At 38.9% G+C, this 23,846-nt stretch overlaps 2 protein-coding genes across 3 annotated transcripts; both read left to right on the forward strand.

Moving 5' to 3' along the window:
* The first annotated feature begins 8,806 nt into the window (after positions 1 to 8,806).
* Positions 8,807 to 11,258, forward strand: LOC120006843 (pentatricopeptide repeat-containing protein At3g02650, mitochondrial-like). 2 transcript variants are annotated; one of them, XM_038856949.1, is made up of 2 exons: positions 8,808 to 9,095; positions 9,495 to 11,258. In XM_038856949.1, exons 1-2 carry the CDS (start codon positions 9,027 to 9,029, stop codon positions 10,878 to 10,880), a joined length of 1,455 nt encoding a protein of 484 aa, XP_038712877.1. In that variant the 5' UTR covers positions 8,808 to 9,026; the 3' UTR covers positions 10,881 to 11,258. The 2 variants fall into 2 exon arrangements, with proteins under 2 accessions (XP_038712876.1, XP_038712877.1); XM_038856948.1 differs by having other exon boundaries at positions 8,807 to 11,258.
* A 314-nt stretch (positions 11,259 to 11,572) lies between these two features.
* On the forward strand, positions 11,573 to 21,377 carry LOC120006844 (beta-glucosidase 42). The gene is made up of 13 exons (XM_038856950.1): positions 11,573 to 11,927; positions 12,690 to 12,756; positions 12,854 to 12,912; positions 13,057 to 13,132; positions 13,710 to 13,784; positions 13,859 to 13,946; positions 15,295 to 15,520; positions 17,728 to 17,843; positions 18,764 to 18,978; positions 19,072 to 19,106; positions 19,776 to 19,878; positions 20,421 to 20,529; positions 20,920 to 21,377. The coding sequence occupies exons 1-13, from the start codon at positions 11,808 to 11,810 to the stop codon at positions 21,113 to 21,115; spliced, it is 1,485 nt and encodes a 494-aa protein (XP_038712878.1). The 5' UTR covers positions 11,573 to 11,807; the 3' UTR covers positions 21,116 to 21,377.
* The last annotated feature ends 2,469 nt before the right edge of the window (positions 21,378 to 23,846 follow it).

Genomic DNA, 23,846 nt, shown 5'->3' on the forward strand with positions numbered 1-23,846 from the left:
AACTGCGTCATCGGTGCTGCTAGCCGCGAGAACCCCTCGATAAAACGCCGATGGTACCCTGCTAACCCCAAGAAACTACGAATTTCTCCTACATTCTTCGGTCTCCTCCATGCTATCACTGCCTCCACCTTAGCTGGATCTACTACTATCCCCTCCTGGGATATCACATGCCCTAAAAATTTCACCTGAGTCACCCAAAATTCACATTTGCTCAACTTGGCATATAATCTATGCTCCCTGAGCGTCTGCAGCACAATCCCCAAATGTCTAACGTGCTCCTCCTCAGTAGCTGAATAAATCAATATGTCATCAATGAACACAATCACAAACTGATCCAGATATGGCCTGAATACCCTATGCATCAAATCCATAAACGCTGCAGGTGCATTGGTTAGCCCAAATGGCATAACCAAGTACTCATAATGGCCAAACCGTGTACAGAAAGCTGTCTTCGGAATATCCTCCTCCCGGATCCTCAGCTGGTGATATCCTGACCTGAGATCAATTTTGGAGTAATAGTGGCTACCCCTCGATTGATCAAACAAATCATTAATCCTCGGCAATGGATATTTATTCTTCACTGTCACCCGATTCAGCTGTCGGTAATCCACACACATCCGCATCGTACCATCCTTCTTTTTCACAAACAGAACAGGTGCTCCCCAAGGTGAAGTACTCGGGCTGATAAAACCCAACTTCTGTAAACCTGTCAACTGAGCGTCTAACTCCTTCAGCTCTGCTGGTGCCATCCTGTACGGTGGTATAGAAATAGGATCTGTACCTGGATACAACTCAATCACAAAGTCAATCTCCCTCTGCGGTGGCAACCCCGATAAATCATCAGGAAAAACATCCATATAGTAATCCACCACAGGTATAGGAGTCAAAGACTCCTCCCTAGACTCTGAGGTAATCAAACCTGCTACAATACAATCGGTGTACTGAGGATTATCTAAAAAATGTAGACACGGAAGAAGTCTCGTCCCACGAAATCTAACCCTCCCCACAGGTGTGGTCAGTGTAATCCTCCTCTCAGCACACTCTATAATTGCCTCATACTCAGTCAACCAATCCAATCCGAGAATAACATCAAAATCAGTAAATGGCATCACAAACAAATCTGCTCTAAACTCATGGTTTGCAAAACTAAATACACAGTCCCTACAGATACCACTAATCACAGTATCTGATCCTAGGGGCGAATCAACTATAAATCTCCTCGCCACTCCTGTAATCCCTAAACCCAATGCCTCCGCAAATGATGCAGAAATAAATGAATGGGTAGCACCAGTATCAAACAAGACACGTACCCAAGAACTGAATAAGAGAAACATACCTCCCAAATGATCTCGCTCTGCTGGTACTGCATCAGGCCCGAGTGCATACACTCTACCTCTCTGGACCTGCTGCTGCTGCTGAGCTAATGGTCTACCACGTCCTGCAGGACCTCTCGGTGCTGGAATCGGTGCTGGTGCTGGTGCTGGTGCTGGAACTGGAGCTAGAAATGGAGCTCTCTGACCTCGAGGTGCTGGCGGAGCAGGTCCTCCACCCTGTGGGCAATCTCTCCAAGTATGTCCTGGCAAGCCACACTGAAAACATAACGGGTTGTTTGCCATAGGACAATCCCAACACATATGACCCACGTGACCACAGGCATAGCAATGCTGGGGGCTGCTGATCCCATCTCAGAGCCTGACCCTACTGATCCAATCTCTACCTCTGCTGACCCTGTCTCTGCCCCTACTGACCCTGTCTAGGACCCTGTTGTCCCTGTCTAGGTCCCCGATAACTCTGTCTTTGACTCTGAGAACTCTGCCCCTGACTCTGCTGCTGCACACGGGTATCAGTCCTCTGTCTGCGATAACTACTCTCACCTGTAGTAGATGTAGAACTCTCAAGCTTCCTCTTATGAATCTCCCAATAATCCTTAATCTCCACTAAAGTCCTCTCAACTCCGAGTGCCTTATCAATACACTCGCGATAGGTGGTGATAGTCTGAGCCGCCAAGTGAGGTGAAATCTTTGGAGACAATCCTCTCCGAAATCTCAGTATCTTCTTTTCCTCAGTGGAAATATACTCATCCCCATATCTCCCTAACTCCTTAAAGCGAGCCTGATACTGAGTCACTGTCATGTCCGGGGACTGAATCAACTCAAGGAACTCTTTAGCTTTAGCTACACGTACTGTCTGTGGTACATACTGTGCCAGAAAAACTGTCTCAAACTCCGCCCATGGCATACCCTCTCTGCCCCCGCTAACTGTCATCACCTCCCACCATGTAAATGCATCACCCTCTAAAAACTCTGCAGCCAATAAAGCTCTCCTCTCCTCAGGAATCCGCAAGGAAGTCATCTTCCTGCATAGCTGGCGAAGCCACTCCTCTGCTGTCACAGGATCTATCACTCCCCTATAAACTGGAGGGTTCGTCTTTCGTAACTCAGCTAGCTCCTTGATCGAAGTATCAATCACCAAAAGAGCTGCCCGCGCCTCAATAATCTGTCTTGCACCCTCCTGTAACCCACCTAACATAGGAACCTGTGCTGGAACCTCAACAGGAGCCTGTAATGCAGCTGGGGCTAGAGCGACAATCTGTGTCACAAGTCCGGTAACAGTCTGCCCAAGTGCTCGCACCAACTCAGTAACATCACAGACCTCCTGTCGTAAAGTAGTCACTACTGCCTCTACCCCCTGTGGTGCTGGTTGTACCAGTGGTACCTCCCCAATATCGTCTACTGGAGCTACATACGCTCCTCGCCTGCCCCCGCCCCTCCCACGTCTCACACCCCTATCACGTCTCGCACCCCTACCTCTCCGTCCCCGCCCACGCTCCAATGGAACCACCTCGGGCATACCCGCCTCATCTACCCCCTGAGGCTCATCCGCCTCATGTCGTCCCCTACCCCCTCCATGTCCTCGCACCCGAGTGTTACGTGTGTCAACCATATCTACAAAATGTAATACACGTATACATAAATCTAAAAGCAAGAAACACAAAAATAAAAACTCACCAGGTCAGCCGGGAAGCGCATGATGTGTAGCCAACGACATAACTTAGGTAGTCTAACCCCATAAGTATCTAAACCTACAACTCCGATACCAAACTGTCACGCCCCTCTCTCTTAAGGTATACCGAAGTGTACCTAAACCCATAAGAACGTGACCGGCAGGGGACCCCATCCCCCGAACCAACCCTTAATCCGATATACCAAAATCAATGTATAAAATATATAAAATAGTAACAACTCCTGAAATATAACATGGGCTTAGTCTCTCCAGAATACCACATATATACACCTATCGAAAACATCGGAGTATCTATACAACAGCGGAAATAAGAAGACTTATCTACCTGAGATCAGACTGAGCAAATAAGTAACATATATACAAATACAAAACCCCAAATCCTCAAAACTTGTTAAAGAAACAGCTCGAGGCTACACACCAGCTCACGCGTCCCGTCGCTGACCAGCATCACCTAAATCCAACTCACCTGAAAAGGAAACAAGAAGAGGGGTGAGTCAAGAAGCTCAGTAGGGCATAGAAAGGGAACACCGATATCAAAAAAAATAAGAAATCCAGGGATATGACGCATAATATGCAGCACAATAAATATACAATCATTGGCAATTCAACCAAGTAATATGGTAGCCGATAAGGCTATACAGCACCGTAACCACAAACACTAATCTCCGGTAATCCATAATCCATAATCCACCCCTGGACCCACCCTAATCCTCGTAGGGTGTCTCCCAGTCCAGGTCCACACCGAAACTGGATGAGGATCGGATATCCCAATAGCATAGCCTACACCAGAGAGCGTCCCCTGTGATGCACCTCACCTCAGACGGTCTACAGGTACGTACCCGATTGATTGTATAATCCATAATAATCCGATATATTGGGCCCCACAATGTACCTCAACCACCTCCAATCACCTCACTCCTAAAAGCATGTCAATAATGATAATGATAATCAACAGAGAATACGTATAAAACATACAAACAGGTCGAATTTCCACCCCTGCAAACCGACTTAACCACAATATAGTAAAAGTCCGTGAAACCGGAACTCTAGAATCACACGCAAGATACATAGAAAACCCCTACCTGAAAATCAGAAACCGAATACCCCGCACGCGTCCCCAATAAACCCCTAACTCTGAAAGTCAACCTGCTTCAAATCTCAACCGGGATCACCGTCTACATCGAAAAACACATTATACGAAAATACAGTTAAAATATGTTCGGTCAACGGTCAAAGTCAACGGTCAACGGGCAAACCAGATCAAATGGGTCAAAACCGGGTCAAACTAGGTTGAACCGGTCAACACATCAGTCAACTCGGCCTGACTCGGTCAACTCGGCCGGAACCCATTCAACGTCACCGCCGACGATCCGGCCAGCCAAACCTGCCAAATCTTATATCAAATTGAAGAGCTCGATGAAATGAACTCATAGGTACCTGAATCGAGCCAAACCGTCACCGGAATCGGCCGGATCGACCAAAGAAAGTTCACGGTGACCGGAACTTCAATCCCAGATTTCTCCCAAACCGGAGCTTCGATCGACGTGATTCAAGTTGGGTTACACTCGTCTCGTTCGTACGCTTCTTTTGATACCAGCCTTGACCGTCACCGTCGCCGGAATCATGAAATCACAGTTGAACCCGTTTTACAGAGAGAAAGAGGAGAGAGAGAGAAAATCGTGAGAGAAGAGGGTATTTTTGCAATTTTTTTTATTTTCTTTAATTTTTCTTTTATACAAAATTTTACTTTCAAAAACACCCATATTTCAAAAACACCCCTAACTAAAATGTTCAAATTAACTTCATAAATTTATAATAAATCCAATTTAAATCCGATTCGAGTAATTCGTGAGCCAATAATTTTCTTTTTAAATCTCCCATTTATTAAAAATATTTTCATAGCTTTATCTTAATTTAATTTTTTATTCTCCCTAAATCCCGATTCACGATTACCGAGGTTCACTCCACCTCGATCAACGTGCCAAAATACCATAAATAGTGTATAATCGGGTCAGGATATTACAAATGGATTGCTGAGATCATATAGCCTAAGAAGAGAACCATACTATGGCTGGGTTCTTTTGCTATTGGGTTGCTAAGATTAGAGAGCCTAAGAAGCTGCCATGGCTTATGACGAAGCTACCAGAAGGCGGAGTTGCCTGAGGCAGAGCAATCGGAGTCAACAGTGGATGTCCTCGTCGATGATCTCTTCGTCAACAAAAATAGAGACGAAACCGAGAGGAAAATGAAAGAAAAGGAGGAAGGAACAAAACAGAGAGGGAGACGAAAGAGACTAGGGTTTTTGGGGTGTTTTTAGACTAGAGTTTTTTGGGTGCTAATAAGAAAATGTGGAGTACAATTAGCTCCCACCAAAATTAATATAAATTATATTTTTTCCCATTTTCTTTTGACAGTTAACAATGCCAATTCCACCATTCTTAAAATGACTAGCAATAAATATATATATATATATATAGAAAAAATTCGATTAAAAACCATAGCTTTTTAAACTCGAACCGGCCCGTCAGTCCGACCTTGAAACCCGTGAATCGACAGGGTTCGTGGTTATTTGCATGTAAAAGATCGTTTGTGCATTGACCTTTGTCAACCCGTGAGTTAACCTGAAAACCCGCTTGACCCGTGACCCAACGGGTTAAGTGAAAAACCGCATGGACAGTAAAATGACTTAAAAACACTTAATATTTTATTTTTAATAATAAATTATGAGGCCAAATATGTAATTTACCTTAATTTCCCTAAAATTACCCTAATCTCCTATTCTTTGCTCAATCTCCACTCTCCCGTCTCACACTCTCACCTCATGGAGGCAATCGACACCACAAGGCATCAACAAGTGTTTGTTCAGTTGTCCCATCATAATGATATCTCTCTCTTGCGACACGAAAGTTATGGTGATTTTTTTTTCTTTTCATGTCTCAAGATATGGTGACAAGCATTAAATAACATATTTATTGTTTGTAATGATCATCCCATTTCCTCCAGGAAATAAGATCTCTATTGCTTCTATGAACCCAATCATCAAAACCAATGCGAATGTCACCAGCAGTTCTATCTGGTCTTTCACTTGGACCTCATATGGCCCATTCCAATCAGCAAGAATTGGGCATTTAGTACCTAAAACTCAATTAGCTTATGTATGCTCACCTGTGTCATCATCATGGTTTTCATTATGCTTAGATAAATGTGGCATTAAGATAGGTATTTGACTATTTGAGTACATCAGTTTTGTATGAAAAACCAAATTTCCCTACATATCGTCTTATTTCTTAGAAAAAGTTACAAAGAACAAAAACAATCATTTGTCTTACTAAGCTAAAAATGGATATTTCCAACATCCAAGGGAATAAAACTATACCTTCAAAGGATGACTATTCATCTTGTTTGATATCTCAGTTCTTTGTGGCGTAATTAACATTCAACTGCATATTTTCCTTAGCATATTTCTTAAGAGTAGGCCTCGCGTGCATTGGAAAAATGAAGGGCAAATGATAAGAGAACTGTCCATCGGAATACGATATGGTCTGAAGGATAGTCATCAAAACACATAATTCGAAGTCTCGAAAGCAAGCTCTAAACTACTTTCTAAGCCATAATTCTAACAGATTTACTTGAGCTACATGTAAAAGGAGTAGCAAACTACCTGTGGCTTTGTTAAGGGGAAAATATTCTGCTTCAGGAATCTTCCACCTCCACCTTGAGCTTCTCTTTCCATGCCCTTTTTATCATTCTGTGCAATTAATTGAGTAGATTTCCACCTCAAAACAGGTACATTATACGTAAAGCGTATATGCTAAATGTTGAAGAAACAGAGTTTGAAGAAAGTGAAGGACCTGATTTTGTCTCTGATTGCGAGGCTTTGCAAACTTTTTCTTGGTTCTCCTTCCTTATCTTGTTGTAAAGAGTTCACCTGCTAAAAACAAATGTAGATAACTTTCACATTCATATTTATAAGTAAAGATACTTGGGCAGACAGAAATCCCATACATGGTGAACATGGAAGCAATCTGAAATTGTTAAAAAATTAATTTCCAAGTGCAGGGAACTCCCCCGACATACCACACATCCTCATCTTACATTATGCTCAGCGTTTTACATAAACTGAACCACCAAGATTGTCATCCTGAACAGAGGAAGATGGTTTTGTTTGCCAAACATCCATGCTGAGGGGAGAATCCATCGATTGAAGATCAAATGCCTTCCCTGGGTGGCTGTATATTTTTCTTCAAATCTCAGAATTCCTATCAGCTGCATATTTACCACCAAGTGACAGAGGAATACCCTGTAATGATTTGGTGCATAATGATTCTTGCAGTAGCCTACACAACAACAATGTCACACCTTTTTTGTGCTTACCTCTGACAGTAGCCACCTTTTATAAGTAATCATCCACCAAATCAAAGGTAGGGATTTTGTACAGGTGATGGCAAGTTCGAAGATTTATTCAAAGAAAAACAGTAACTATGATCATAATCACTGTTTTTTTTTCTCACAGAAACACAATGATACATCGACAAAAAAAACTATGAACAATAACCTAGCGTACATGTTGTAAATGATAGAAAATGCATAGAATCAAAATTTATTTGCCATGAAAAAATGTTTCAATGAAACAATTAAGAATAAGTAAAACTGATCAATATAAATTTACGGTCAGACAAATAATAAGAACATAGAAGTTGACTGCAGCAGAATCAGCAAGCAAATAGGGAGGAAAAATATAAATAAAATTATTTTAAAAAATTGCATTGTTGATAACCAAACATTCAATTTGGAAACAGAGATAGTGAAATTGCAAGTGCTGTTGTAAACCACTTTGACCTTATAACAATCACGTCTGAATAAACCTGCCATTCGGAGTTGTTTTTTGAATTTGATACCGACTTTCTTGATAGTCCACCACTTCGCAGCATAAAGCTTCGACAATCGCCCTGATATACCAGAAAACATTAATCTCTTCTTGAAGGAGGAACGCCAATCGCCCAAGACATGCATCAAAAAAAGAACAATATGCACAAATCTGCCAAATGATTAGTGTGAAACAAAGGCCAAAGAAGGGCAAAAAAACATAATCGAACAAAAAGAGTAAACAAAGTCGAGATAAACTCACCAGTTTAGGTTGCGGACTTTTTTTTGTGCGGATCTTGAAGAGAGAAATATCTGCAAACACAACACTAAAAAATGGGGAGGGACTACCAAACCTTGCGGGTGTTTTTCTAATTTTTGCCAAGATCAGATCAAACAAAAAAACAAAAGCAGAGATAAACTTACCAAATTAGGCATGGCTCTATGCGTGAAGAGGCACTTCAAAGTAAGAAAGGTGAAGACGCCAATCGCCGGTGCGAAGAGGCTTGCTCTCAAACTTGCGAGTTGCCTGCAATACATATATATGTACAAAAATCGAAAGCGTCGTCTGTAATTCAATAAATACAGAGATGGTCTCCAGTTTTTTCCTGACTAACTTGATCAATGAATACAATTAAAACAGTTTGTTTGACATGTACTCACATCTGCGTGAATTGACGAAAACGATGAACCTATACTACTTTGGAAATGGGAGGTGAAGAATCGTGAACCCAGCAATAACTTCAATAGAAATTCGCAAATTTTTTTTAAAATTTAATCTGATCATAATTCCACTTGGCAGTAACATATTGCAAACTGAAGTCGACGTGGACACTTTAAAACAGACCCTCTCTCTGCAAATTAGGGTTTTTTGCTGATATATATACTTCGAAACAGTTGCTCCGTCGCCTCCTCCAAGAGCTCTGGCTCGATAGACCTAGTTCTCTCTTCCTTCTGCCAGGCCTAAATAGAGTAATTCCTCTCCTAGTATCCGTTTTCATTCCTACCCTAGCGTGGTGAGTAGCTGCTTTTCCTTCCCTTTGTATTAGCTCTACTCTATTAGCTGTCTGTGCCTCTATCCGAGCTGCTATTAGTAGATTTCTCAACATTCAGAGTGGAAAGAAGAAGGGAGGAAGAGGATGCGGAGATTCATAGCAACACGATCCGGCCACGCCGTACGCAGATTGGGTACGACCAATAACTCCAAGGTACCATCTTCTAGAATGGTAGCCCTTCCTCAATCTCAAAAGAATCCACCTTTGTACACTTGGGTTCCGTCAAAACCCTCACATCTCTATGGACACCATAGATTTATTTCCCATGCTTCAGCCAATCCAACTGGTGATAGCTCCTTCTCGACCGAAAGTGGGCATTCCTCTCTTTGCTTTGAACAAAATAGTGAGACCCAAGTTGGCCCTTTTACCTCTGCAAACGAGGATTCTAGCACATTTGATCATTCTTTAGAACATCTCTGTGAAAATAATGATACCCAGTTGGAAAATTTTGCTTCTGGGAATGTGATTCAAGAAATAACAGACTACAGCTCAATTGATTTTGGTGAAATTGGTGATACCCAGGTGGGTTTTGATGCCGTTGCTGATGTGCAGGTGGAGGAGGAGGCGGCTGAGGCTCATAAGATTGATGTGGAGCAGTTGGAGAATGTGTTGTCTCTTCTCCAGAGTACTGTTGACGGGTCTTTGGAGTCAAGTCTTAATGGTATGGATTTGTATCTACAGGAAGAGCTTGTGGTGAAAGTGCTTGAAACCCCACGTCTCTTAGGTGAGAATGTCATAAGGTTTTTCAAGTGGGCTATGAAGAAGCCAGAGTTCAAGGTTACTAGTTGTGTTGTTGATTTCCTTGTGCAGGCAATTTGTAGTGATCTTAGGAAGAAAAATTCGTATGCATTATGGGATTTGGTAAAGGAGATTGATGAGAAGGAGAATGGTGCTTTGAATGTTGAGATTCTAAATAAATTGATTGCTTTGTTCTCAAGGCTAGGTAAAGGAAAAGCTGCACTGGAGGTCTTCAACAAGTTCGAAGATTTTGGGTGTGTCCCTGATGAGGAAACACACTATTTTACAATTGAAGCACTTTGTAAACGCTCATTTTTTGATTGGGCTTTGCCAGTTTGTGAGAAGATGCTCGATGCAGGAGCTTTGCCTGATAGTGAGAAAGTAGGTAATATCATATCTTGGTTTTGTAAAGGGGGTAAAGCCAAGAATGCATATTTGGTGTACATGTTGGCAAAGGAGAAAAATAAATACCCTCCCAAGTCTTCAATCAATTTTTTGATCACTTCTCTTTGTCAGAAAGATGAAACTGTAAAATTGGCTTTGGAGATATTGGATGATTTCTCTGGGGAAGTGAGGAAATATGCAATCAAGCCATTTTCATCTGTTATTCATGGTTTATGTAGGATCAAAGATGTTGATGGAGCAAAACTTTTGCTTTGTAGAATGATTGCTGATGGCCCACCTCCAGGAAATGAGGTGTTCAATCGGATTATCACGGGCTACTCCAAGTCTGGAGATATGAAAGAAGCAATGGAGATGATCAAACTGATGAAGAGTAGGAATTTGAAACCAGATGTGTACACTTATACCGTTATTATTAGCGGTTATGCTAATGGTGGTCAGATGGAGGAGGCTATGAAGTTCTTGTCAGAAGCCAAAAAGAAGCATACTAAGCTCAGCCCTGCAACTTACCATACCCTAATTCGTGGGTATTGCAAACTCGAAGAGTTGGACAACGCCTTGAAGTTGATGAGCGAGATGAAAGATTTTGGTGTGGAACCTAAGGTCGATGAGTACAATAAGTTGATCCAATCTCTTTGCTTAAAGGCCTTAGACTGGAGAGCAGCAGAAAAGCTCTTAGAAGAGATGAAAGAGAATGGTTTGCATCTCAATGGGATGACAAAGGGGCTTATAAGAGCAGTGAAGGAACTGGAAGAGGAGGCGTTGGCGGCGAATGAAGAGGGTAGTATCAAAGGCTAAGTGGGGAATTCTGGGAGTATGCTAATATTCAAGTTTAATTTCTTGTTCTTAGGGTGGAGGTGTACTTTGGTTGGATGCAGAGTTGGTATAGTTCTTCATATTGAAGTAGAGTACTGAGCTCCATCTTCATATTGAAGTAGAGTACTGAGCTCCATCTTCATATTGAAGTAGACTGAGTGGTATAAGCTCCATCTGTTCTCCCCTCCGTGTTAAGTTTGTGGAGTGTTTTTCTGTTTTTTTTCTTCTTAGGTGTGTGTTTTATTCACATTTTCTGCCGAAACAAAGTTGGATTATTTACATTTACATGGGGTGGGTTCTCCCATAATCTTAAGCCATTGAGCTATATATTTAGGGTAGCATGCCAGCAAGTTATGGAAACTTGTGCTCTGTCTTGATCTCATTCATCTTCTTCACATGTGAACTCTCACCTCCCCCAGATGTGCTTTGGATATTTAACTTGAAGGTAAATACAAGAGCATAAAAGATCCTTATTCCTTGCTTGGTGGAGAAGCCCACTTGGTTTGGCAAATGTTGGATTTGGCAAAAAACAGAAAACGAGGAGTCGACATGTGGTTACTTTTTAGCTTTTGTCTTTGAAGAAATGAACATTACAAAAGAAAAGAAAAAAGAAAAAAAGAAGATGAGCAGGTAAAAAAGAAACCCAACAAAAAACAAAAAAAGAAAAAGCAAAGAGGGCCCTAATCACAGGCCAACCGCCAACCTCCCAATACCATATGCGTTGAGAGCACTTGTCAGTCTGTGGGAGGGGGGAGATTAACAAAAGATTCTCACTTCATATTCATATCTTGATTATTTATTTCATCTTCCTTGATTGTTACTTGGCAACTAATTAAGGTAAGGAGGTAAGCTTTTATATCACTCTCGACTCTTCATCATTCACTCATCCGAACAAAAAAAGAAGAAGAAATGGTTAAGAAGCAAGAGTTCTTGGAGCAAAATGGAGTCGGTGAACTCCTCAACAAGGAGGTCTCTCGCTCCGATTTCCCTCCTAATTTCGTCTTTGGAACCGCTACTTCTGCCTATCAGGTGCTCTGTTCCGTCTCACTCCCTAAGTACACGTGTGTATACATGATCTGCTGTTTCCTATTTTTTCTGAAGATTTCTACTTAGCTCAGGTTTATTGGGTAGTTATTAAATTTTGGATGGTATTTTCTCGGGGCTGGTTCTTCAGTTCAGTCTCCTAACTTCAATTACTTATTACTGCAATAAATAGATAGAACTTTTGGAGTTATTCCAGAAGTGAGTGTTACAAATTGTTCTCTTTTAATGTAATCGCTTTTATTCAAAATTAACCACCTTGCCTTTATTCGACTAGGCATCATGAAAAGTTTCAATTGTTTGCTTTCGTATCTCTGGACTTTTTGCCCCTTTTTTTGGGCTCAAGTGGTCATACGCGTGTATTTTACGTTAAGAGTTTTTTGGACTCAAAGAAACAAAAGGGAATAATAGAATAAATGAATATGTGAGATGCACACCGAGTACTTGCTCACCAGTCCTGTTGGCTGTTATGTAATAATTGTTAAATGCTTAAATTAGATCACCCCTTGTAAAGGGATTTGTTTCATGAGGGACTTTTAGAGAAAGTATACATAGAGAAACACCTTTTTATGTAAGTGAGCATACTTGAGCTAAAATTATTATTTTAAGAAATTTTCTTTAAGTAAATCCTGCATGAGTGTAGACTAAGTACCTCAATGTGCAAGGCAATGCCAATCATATAGTTGTGGACAATGTACCACCCAAAACATTATGGAAACGATAGTTTGCTTCTTGATTGCTTATTTGTAGATTGAAGGGGCCTGGCAAACGGATGGTAAGGGTCCGAGTATATGGGATGCTTTTACACATATTGAAGGTATGCTTTTGTTATCGAAATCACTTCCTGGCTTGGAATTTTATCATGGACTCACCATGAGGTTCGCCTAATCCATCTTATTTTCTTGTCCCATCAGGAAAAGTTCTCGACAAAAAGACTGGTGATGTTGCAGTGGATCATTATCACCGATATAAGGCCAGTTGTAATGACCTTCATGATTGCTTAGTTTTTCTTACATAAGGGGATTTTGCTTGAAAGATTCTTCTCCAATTCCTCATATGTTACATTTCATATTGTCCTTTTTGATTGAGTTTTTAAAACCATGATTGTGAAGTACAGGAAGATATTGACCTTATAGCCAAGCTTGGATTTGATGCTTATCGATTTTCCATATCGTGGTCCCGTATCTTCCCTGGTATGGTTTCCTTCTTTGGTTGTGGTGCTATCGTATTTGTGAGCTGTGCATAAATACTTTTAGTTTCATTTCCATTGCAGCGTGGTTTGCATATGGTAATATTCCGCTCTTTTTCTCATGTCTGCTTCCTTTTTTAAGTGTTTTTATTTAAATAATCCTTTTCGAGTCTTGTTGAGATACTTATCATAGAAGGTGAACTAATCTAGATGAACAACAACTTTTATTCACCATAGCACTTGGAAGCAAAGGACAACAAATACTTGACCAACTCATGCCCTAGGAGGGTGTTTAGTTCTTGACCTTTGCATCTAATTCTACATATTATTTGTACAAAAATTGTTTTGACTATTGGAGTTTCATGTTATCTGCATTTTGACTTAGAGGTCTTGATGCCCTTAGTTCCTTGGCTTTTTCCTTTTTATCATCATGTTTAATTTGAAATTTTATTGTTTTGTATTTACTTTGTCTTGCGAGTTATCACTAGTATCATTTTTTTTGTACTTTTTGTCTTGCCTTACCCAGCTTGACAGTTCACACATGAATGATCCTTTTTTTAAAAAAATTTTTGTGCTGGTAGATGGTTTGGGAGCCAAAGTCAATGAGGAAGGAATTACTTTCTACAACAACATTATTGATTCTCTTCTTGAAAAGGGTATGAAGTCAATTGAACTTGGGTTTCTTTTTAATTGAAAGAGTGATGCTTTTCTGTCCTTTTTGTTTCTCCAGGTATTCAGCCCTATATAACTCTATACCATTGGGATCTTCCCCTGCATCTTCAAGAGTCATTAGGAGGGTGGTTAAATAAGCAAATTATGTAAGTAATGCGTTGTCACTGAATTTCTTTTCTTTTGCAAATAGATTACTGTGTAGCAAGGTGATACTTTTGCAGTTGCATCCGAATGCTTTGATCTATGTCCTAAATAAATTCTGCCAGGCTGTGGAGAATGTGCCTTGCATATCTATTTGTTGTTGTTGTTTTTGCTATCGTTATCTTACGTGTGTGCTGGTGTGACTTCTGTGGAGCTGATATTTTGGCCAGGCTTGTTTACTTGCATCGAATCCCATAAATGAGCTATTGAGGCAGTGCCATTGATATGTGTGAGACTGCTAATTGACCAGTGCTTCTAGATTCCCTAGTTTCTGTCTTACATATAACCAAGATCTTGCCTTTTGAGCTGCATAAAAGGGGACCTCAAGAACACTGTTACCCTTATTAAGTTTTACTTCTATTTGATAGAAGGCCTGCTTAACCACAGTAGGAGAAATTATGGGTTTTTTCCTTCTACTCCTAATTTTTGTAGTGTCTCTACTCTATTAGTTAGTATTAGAACTGTCTTTGTTAGTGATCCCAGTCCTAAATTCTCTAATGACGCTGCCCTACTGATTTAAGGGGAGGGGAATCCATATTATTAGCACTTAGAATCGATAATTTTGCGCACCTACCCAGACACTGGAGAAGGCTTATAATTTTAGACATTTTTCAAAATGCTAATCTATATGCTTCGAGAAACACATTGGCTCTATTCCTTCAGGTTTAGGTGCAATGCTCTTGATATCGTGAGACTGCTAATTGACTTGGGAATTAAGGTGCAATGCCCTTGATATGTGTGAGATTGCTAATTGACTAGTGCTTCTAGATTCCCTAGTTTCTGTCCTACTTATAACTACAAGACCTGGCCTTTTGAGCTGAATAAATTTGGACTTTCAGGAAAAACCTAAATCAACAAGTTTCCAGAAGCAACAAGGTCAAGCCCTACAAGCACAAAAGGGACCTGAAGAACCCTGTAACCCTTTATTAAGTTTTACTTCTGCTTAACCCCCAATTGCAGGGATTACGGGTTTTTCCTGTTATTCCTAATCTTTTGTGGTGCCCCTAGACATTTCTCAAAATGCTAATTTATATGCTTTGGGAAACATATTGGCCCTATTCCTTCCTAATTTGTAGGTCTATACTGTGTTGTATGCGTGTATCATTTGTTTGTTTGTTTGGGAATAGATAATTTGCATTTTGTTACTTCTATTGTTTTCTGATGGAAGAATGATGTGAGGTCACATTTGTTAAAGTTTCTTGGGTGTTCTATAGGATATGCAAATATAAAAGCTTCTCAATAAAGTTCATTGTCATTTATGACCCATGTGACTCTTATCTCTCATATATCCAGAGAGTACTTTGCAATCTATGCCGAGGCTTGCTTTGCGAGTTTTGGTGATAGAGTTAAGAACTGGATTACAATCAATGAGCCCCTCCAGACTGCAGTGAATGGACATGATACTGGAATATTTGCTCCCGGAAGAAATGAACAATCATCCACAGAACCATATGTTGTTGCTCACTACCAAATCTTGGCTCATGCGGCTGCTGTTTCCATATACCGGAGGAAGTACCAGGTACTACTATATGATTTTGCACTGTGAATTGAAAGAAGTTGTTGGATTATTTAGCTGATTAGTTTTTCTTTTCTTATTGCCTGTGTCCATTTCTGTGAACATTTTGTTATGATGGACCATCTAGTTTATGTCCAAAAAGTATTGTGTCTGCATATTGTTCGGGATTGCAGAATCAGTCTTTTGGTATGTCTTTATACAATGTATACATGACATTTATCAAAATAGTGAGTTTTTGCCTATATTTTTCTTGTATGCTTTCCCTTTTTCCTTAATAAATTTTGTTAGAGTGTGTAAATGATGTGAAATACCCCAACCCAACAAGTTAACTTATTTGGTTGAATGACGAAGTAACTAATCTTAACATGGTATCAAAGTAGGAGGTGTGATGATAGCCCTACTGTTGGGCCTTGTTTAATTGTGCATATGTTGGGCCATCTGATTGCCCAGCCCACACGTGAAGGGGAGTGTTAGAGTATGTGTAAATGATATGAAATGCCTCAACCCAACAAGTTAACTTATTGGGTTGAATGACAAAGTAACTAATCTTAACAAATTTCATTTGCTTACTTAAACTGTTAATCTGAAACTCCACCTTGTGATCCAGCTGGTCCTAACCCAATAATGGAGAAAGGTTGTGGTTGGTTGTCAATTGGTGTGAAACTTTGCAAACTTGATGAAGATGAATTCAAGTGAGAAATTCATAATCTCACTAATTTCTCATATGTACAACCGACCCCAACATTGTTTAGGATAAAGGCTTTGATGTTGACTATGAAACTGTTAATCTGAAGTGGTCATAAATATCATTTAAAGTTATCCTCGTAGCTCAAAGTCTAGTTCTATTGACTTCATGCTTAGTTAGCCAAGGATGAATTTTAGTGAGAGAATGAATGTGTGGATTCAAAAAACGTAAAAAAGTGAAAGAAAGAATGTTTCTGCTATTAGTTCTCTATTATTAAGATTAAACTAACTGAATTCGCAAAATATATTATGATAGAGCCATTCCCCTAGTTGGTTTTCTCATTTTCCTCCATCACCAGTTTCATTCTAATGGTCTCAGATCACTCGCTTGCATTTTCCTTATCTTCTCTTTCTATTGAATGTGAGATTTCAATTGAAGAGCATCTTCTTGCTTATTCCGTCCTATCAACCACATCAGTTCTGCACTCCTGTTGCAAGGAAAAGGAATTTAAAGGAGCAATTGAAGTATTGTTTGCCTTACCATTTGAGTTAGATTGATATGAACTAGGAAACTTCGTTGGATTTGCTTCTACTTAAATCTAATGTAATTATTTTGGCAATACTCTTTTAGTTTTATGGTATTCTCTGAGGCTTAAATAGGCTATGGCTACACGTTAAGGTGGTGCTTTGTCCTATTTCCTTTATCTAATTGCAAAAATGCTGCATGAAAGGGGTACTCTTCTGAAGTTGATTGACACGCTTATTACCGGGTTAAAAACTCAAAATAGACTTATAGTGAGTTTCTTTCTCTATATCCTGTTGTCTTGGATCCTCGAGTACTCCTCAAATGCTTTGGCACCAGGCTATTTTTAAAGGCCTACTGATAGAATTGGAGGCTCATGAAAATATGTAATTTAATCAATATAAACTCCAGTTTCCTACATGTTAAGTTTTGTGAGATCAGGGTGGGCCTTCTAGCTATGAATTTATATTGGAAGTCATGGTGGAGTGAATGAGTGAGGTTTGTCGTCGTGACCATGAATCTTGGCTCTAACCTTTTCCTTCTTTTTAGATCAATAGTTTTATACTATTTCCACTCTGGAGTTAACCTGACTAGTGTATCTGTCTGCTGTTAGACTACATTAAATATCCTTTTGAGTTCTTAAAATGATGTGCTTCTGGTTTTGGTTTCCAGAAACTAAACCAGTTAGTTGTAAGTTGTAACGATTACCAATGAAACTGAAGGCCTTTATTTCCTCTGGACTTAGCAAATATTAGTTAGATTCCGCTAAAGTGAAACTTGTCAAATTGGTTCTATGGAACCATAATGCGATGTACTGCTTCACATTAGAAATGTCTTTCTGTTCTTGATATACCCTTCACTTTACTTTCCGCATCCCTTATAAAGTTCATATGGAATTCTTTCATTTGTTATAATCTCTTGAATAAAGAAATATCATTTAGGCTGTCCTAATCATTGGCGAATAACATTGTCTCTGTTGCTTCTGTTGCTCTCTTCTTTCCAGGACAAGCAAGGGGGGCAAATAGGTTTGGTGGTAGACTGTGAATGGGCAGAGGCAAATTCGGATAAAATTGAAGATAAAAATGCTGCAGCAAGGCGTCTTGATTTTCAGCTTGGATGGTAGTTCCTCTTTGACTGAGATTACTTTGGAATGTGAAAATTCTTGATACTTTTATTTGGTAGCTAAACTAGATGGCACGTTACAGTTCATTCATATGCTTGTGTGATGTGTCTGTATTTGTGGGTGAGTATCTGTCTATAGAATATCTTATGTATTGTTCAAGTAAAGGCCGTACATGAGACTTTCTTTTTTTATGACAAGAAACCATAGGCCTTAAGTTCACGTAAACTCCAGGTACTTGGATCGCCCCACTTGCTCCAAGTACTTGGCAAGTTGTAAATTGTTCATGTATGCATGAAAATGTTATGCATCAAATAAAATATTCCGAATTTGACTAGCATGCCCAAGATCACATTCTAGTTGGTTAAGATACATCACATTTTGAAGTGTACTTTAGTGCCCACAGATTAAATGTTGCCTTACGAAGTTGAGACTAGTAAATGAAGACCAAAGATAACAAATGAAATGACGGAAAGATCCTTCACAACACAACGTAGATAGAAATACTGCATGTGTCTCATGCATCATGTGTCAATAAATTATGAAACACACAAATAAGCTGAAGATATAACCTTATCATTATGCTCTATTTGGTAGAATTTATAAAATATTATATGAGCTTATGCCATAGTTTTCACTTTTCAAGTAAGTAAAAATCAAAAGTACTTCTTAATTGTGTACTATATAGAAAAGCAACGCGACAAAGAATGAAAGAACGTATTAGTTATAGAGATCGACTAGATGACTATTGGTTGCCAGGCTCGCTAACAGTGGCCCTAGGTACAGAGTTCAGTTGCATTATTATTAAATGGTTGGGTAGAATTTTCTATGCTTTGTATACCACTTGAGGGGATTATAAGTCTCATTTTGGAGATCCCTTTCTAACCATTGTCCGTATTATACTTACTTTCTTCGCCAGGTTCTTGGATCCTTTATACTTCGGAGATTATCCTCAATCTATGCGTGAACAACTTGGAGATAAACTTCCGAAATTCTCACAGGAAGATAAGGAATTGCTTAGGAACTCAATTGACTTTGTAGGTCTGAATCATTATACCACAAGGTTTATTGCTCATGCAACAGAAAGTCCAGAGGAATTTTCTTTTTATAAGGCACAACAAATGGAGAGAATCGGTAATTATGAATACAACCTCCACTTACTCCAACACTCTTCACACTAACCCTCACTCCTTTCCTGTTATTTACCAATTTTCATACTTTTATCAGTTGAATGGGAAGGGGGTGAGCCAATTGGTGAGAAGGTATGGTCTCTGTCTCTCTCTGTTATATACAATTTTTTGTGCTTATTATCAGTTGAATGGAAGGGAGTGAGCCAATTGGTGAGAAATGCATGGTTTTCTCTCTCTCTCTCTATTTCTCTTATGTATGCTGCACTCGCTCACTCTTCCACCCATTTATCAATAAAAAAAGTTTCACTTCTTTGTAAACTTGGGAGGGGAGATCAATCATTTCTCAATTTTAAAAGAACTAGTTGTTAGCCGTGCATGCACGAGAATGATATTAAATATTTTGGTTGTTAAGTTTTCTTGAATTAAGATGATACTTATCCTATTTAAATCCAATTGTTAAAGTAGTTTGTTATTATTTTTTATTATGTTGGATTTGTACACTTAAATAAGGTTGTATGGATGATATTAAATGTTTTGGTTGTCTTCTTGAATTAAGATGATACTTTTCCCATTTAAATCCAATTGTTAACGTAATATTTTTATTAAATTGTATTCGTACACTGTCTCAAATAAGGTTGTATTCGACATTACACATGATGTAAATTTAGGTCATATTTGTGAAAATAATAGAATTTTCTAGAAGGCTATGCTTTTAGAGAGAAAGTGAGACGTTTCACTTCCGTGATGACTCCGGTATGATGTATTATCATCAATCCGCTAAGAGTATTTTAAACTTAACAGGCAGGATCACCGTGGCTTTATGTAGTTCCTTGGGGAATCCGGAAGACTCTCAGTCAGATTGCACAGAGATACAACAATCCCCCAGTATATGTCACTGAAAATGGTATTTCCCTAGAGACTGGTCTTTCTTTAGTCAAATGCGTTTGTGATTTCAGATTTTCTACTGGTGCAACTTTGGTAAGTGTAGAAGTACTAGCTGGTTTTGGTAGTTCCAATTGTGATGATATTTACTTGTAATTCATTTTGGTACCCTTGAGCACATTTGAAGTTCATGAAGACATCTGTTTTTTTATTAGAACTGATAACCTTATCCCTGAAAAAGGGAGTTTTTTAATTTTTGGTGGACTGATCTGCTGGGTGTTATTTTTTTCCCTTTTTTTTTAAAAAATGTTTTTGGTCAAAAATATATCTTAGTGCATTAGTGTTTGTTGTCCCTGTGATGCTAAAACCTTAATGATGCCCAACCATGCTTTTGCAGCTAGTTGCTTGATATAGTTTGGTTAACAAGCTCAATATTGGGACTTATAGTTGCCTTATTGTACTAGCATTTGTCATCCGTGAGATGCTACAAGGTTAATTGTGTTTAGCCATAATCTTCTGACTTTCCATCATATTTTCTGAACCTCATTGCGTGGTATTCGACAGGCATGGATGACGAAGACAATGATTCTGCCTCACTTCATGAGATGTTGGATGACAAAATGAGAGTCAATTACTTTAAGACATACCTTGCTGCAATTGCTCAGGCAGTCAAGTGAGTTGTTTCACTCTCTTATTATTTTTTGTGTATGCTTCCCTTTAAGTATTTTATTATAATAAGCAGTTAAGTACAATTTTAACAGGAGTGCGTTTGTTTTGGGGTGAAAAGTAAGCAGTTTGTTTAATTATTTAGTAGTAATGATTACATGATTTACAATTAAGGGTGGAACAAATATCTATTAATTGTGTTTGGATAAAGAAAATAATTGTCTCTGTCAACTTAAGTACTTGCTTTATCTAAATATTTTTTACGTCAGCTCGTTTATGTTTGTGAAGGTGCCTTCACTGTGTCTGTGTCTTTAGAAGCTCCAAATAATTATCAGTTAGAGATTAGTTAAAGCAAGAAATAGTCGAGTCTTTGTTTATAATTTTGTCGGTTGCACAGGGACGGAGCGGATGTGAGAGGATACTTTGCATGGTCATTATTGGACAACTTTGAGTGGGATAGAGGTTATACCAAACGTTTTGGTTTAATCTATGTTGACTATAAGAATGGACTCGCTCGACACCCAAAATCTTCTGCTTACTGGTTCGCACGGTTCCTCAAAGCTGTTGAAGGGAAATATGGGAAAGAAGAGTAGTAGTAACGCTTGCATCATCACTTGCATGATATCAAGTCTCTGCTATGGATGTGTGTGGCCTTGCCAAGATTTAAAGGTCTGCCTTTTGTCCTTACTAATTCTGGCTGTTATAAATCTATATTTCACTGGAAGTTGCTTCATGAAGCAATATGTTTATGGTCCCAAGTCGAGGGGTCTGTTTCGACTCTTGATTTCTGTAAAATTTGAGAGGTCATAACTCTCTGCAATGCTTGTTCCATTATTAAATTACTTACACACCCAAGCATCGGATGAACTACAGCTACACAAAATTTTCAACTGTTTCTGCCTTTCCTGCGCAAGGGATTAGACAGTTGATTTCATGAGCAGTGCACGAGGCTTTATATTAATGTTGTCGAAAGGCTTTTCTTGTTCTACATGGACGTGATCTTTGGTCTCAAGAACCTGCAAAGTAGTGAGAAGATATATGCTGTGAAGCAGTAAACGTGCAGGACCATTTCCATTGAGAATTATAGCATAATCCTGACTCCTGAGAAGTAACCCAATAAATTTTCCTTCAATGAGCCCAGTCAGAACCCACTTCAAGCACAAGCCTATTGAACCACTTGTTCATGAAATACAAGGATTAAGTGAAATTAAGTGCATTACACTTAGATTTGCTCATATGTTTAAATTTCGCTAAAACTAGGTTTAACCTAAGTTCTGTGCATATGTGTTCGTGGTGAACCAAATGAACTTCAGTTTACATGAAAACGTATATGCAACTTATTTTCATCATTATGAACATACTTGATTAATGATGGTTTAAGAGAGAACTGAAAAAGAATGGTTTGTCTATAAGTCAGCCTGCACACACTTAATGCAAAATGACATAACTTAGTCATATGAAGTCTGATTTATGTGTTTCTTGAACTTAAATGTAGTTAAGACGTAAATGAACATATCATATTCATAGTAATTGATCAAATTTAATCTTCTTGCTGTTCAATTTTATACACAAATTTGCAACATCTGTGTAGACTTGAAACTGTGATAGTTGACATTTCATTTCCAAATTGATTGACCATATGTATGAATCTTGATGTGAAATTTGACATGAGCATTCTAATGATCTTATTATCATTTATCAGATATAGATTTGAATTTATTGAATCACATTTCTATATGATTGACCTAAGTGCAAGGTATGAAGCTTTCACAAGCTTACAAGCCAAATGAGGTGTTTATACACCACAATTCTTTATAGGTACAATCTATCGGGAGTGAAATTATGTCTAGACGTCATATTTGAGCTGTGATTCAATCCGACAACCGAATAATGGGCTTGGAGACCTAGGGTTTGCTAGGAAAATCCTAGTTGTTCACCAATCATCCACTAAGGAGGAAATTCAAGTTGAAATGCCACTAGCCTTAGTGCTGAATCTTTTGGACAGAATTGAAATGAATCATTGAATTTTCATGTGCCAAGTGAAAGGAATTATATGTGCAAGTGTACACCAAAAACCCGATTAGTGAGGACTTGAGTTCATTAAGAGGGATGTACGCATTGAGTGAAGATGGACTGTGTAATGAGCTGTTATATGAGCTAAAAAGGGTATAATGATATGTCCTAAGAGGTGTCTCTCTCTCACATATGGAGGGAGGGAGTTGCAAAATTGGTTTGAATTCAAAGGAAAAGAGGTGGAGAGCTTGCCACGTGGTCCATTTCCAGATTTGCTTACGAAGTGATGGCTGGTCCATGCCAATTTTACTGAAAGAAACATGGCTTGTTTGGTAGCTAGAGACATGCTTTGAGCTTATTGTGAAGGAATCTTGAAGAACTCCAGACAAGGCTTAGAACCTTGTACTATTGGACAACTACCTTGTTAGAGGTTGAGTTTGAGGGAGTGCTTGAAACATTTGCTTGTAAAGTTTGAAGATTGATTTGAAATCTTCAGTTTCAAGAGTACCTAAAAACCCTTGTGAGTTTTGTGGAGATCTTGTGAAAACCACATCCTTAGTGGATTAAAAAGCCCTAGGTTGGTGAACCTAGGTAGTAAACGTAGGAGAAGAGTCTCCAAACTACTCTAAACTACTTGCGTCGATTTTCTTGTTTGCATTGCTTGCTTATTTGATTCTTGATTGACTAAGTGTTTAGTTGCTCTCAAAATTGATTGTAGGTCATTGCAAGACCTTGCATTAAAACTTATTTTTTGTCCCTGCGTGTTGATCATTTGCTTGAGGTTGTTAATTGCAATAGTGGAGGTTTCTTTAAACCACTAGGACAAGTGTTTTGAATTGCAGAATTTTCTGGACCCTAATCTGTCCGTGAATAGCAGACTGCCTTAGAGTTTAATTTTGATCTGAAATTTTGTTATAGTATTCATTAGGCTGTCCTGATACTGCATACCAAATTTCGTTGAATTTCGACTTGCTTTGCTAGGTTAAATTGGTGTTACAAAATCTGTGCGCAGATTGTTGTTACAAAATTCTGGTTTTGTAATTTTTGAATATTTGATACTTTGTCATTCATTATATTGTTTCATATAGTGCATTGGATTGAAACTTGATTAAGATAATCATTAGAGACCAAAATTGTGTGTTACTTGTTATATGTGATTAATTGTTGAAATTATTAAAAGGGATTCAAATTAGAATTTAGGGACACAATTCACCCCCTTGTGTTAAGCACGATCCTTCAAAACCATTATGCTATGCAAGCCAAACTTTTAATCTAATATAACACATCTTGTCCACAGCAGGCAATCTGGTA

Source organism: Tripterygium wilfordii, chromosome 10, assembly GCF_013401445.1.
Source record: "Tripterygium wilfordii isolate XIE 37 chromosome 10, ASM1340144v1, whole genome shotgun sequence".
NCBI classification, from domain to species: Eukaryota; Viridiplantae; Streptophyta; class Magnoliopsida; order Celastrales; family Celastraceae; genus Tripterygium; species Tripterygium wilfordii.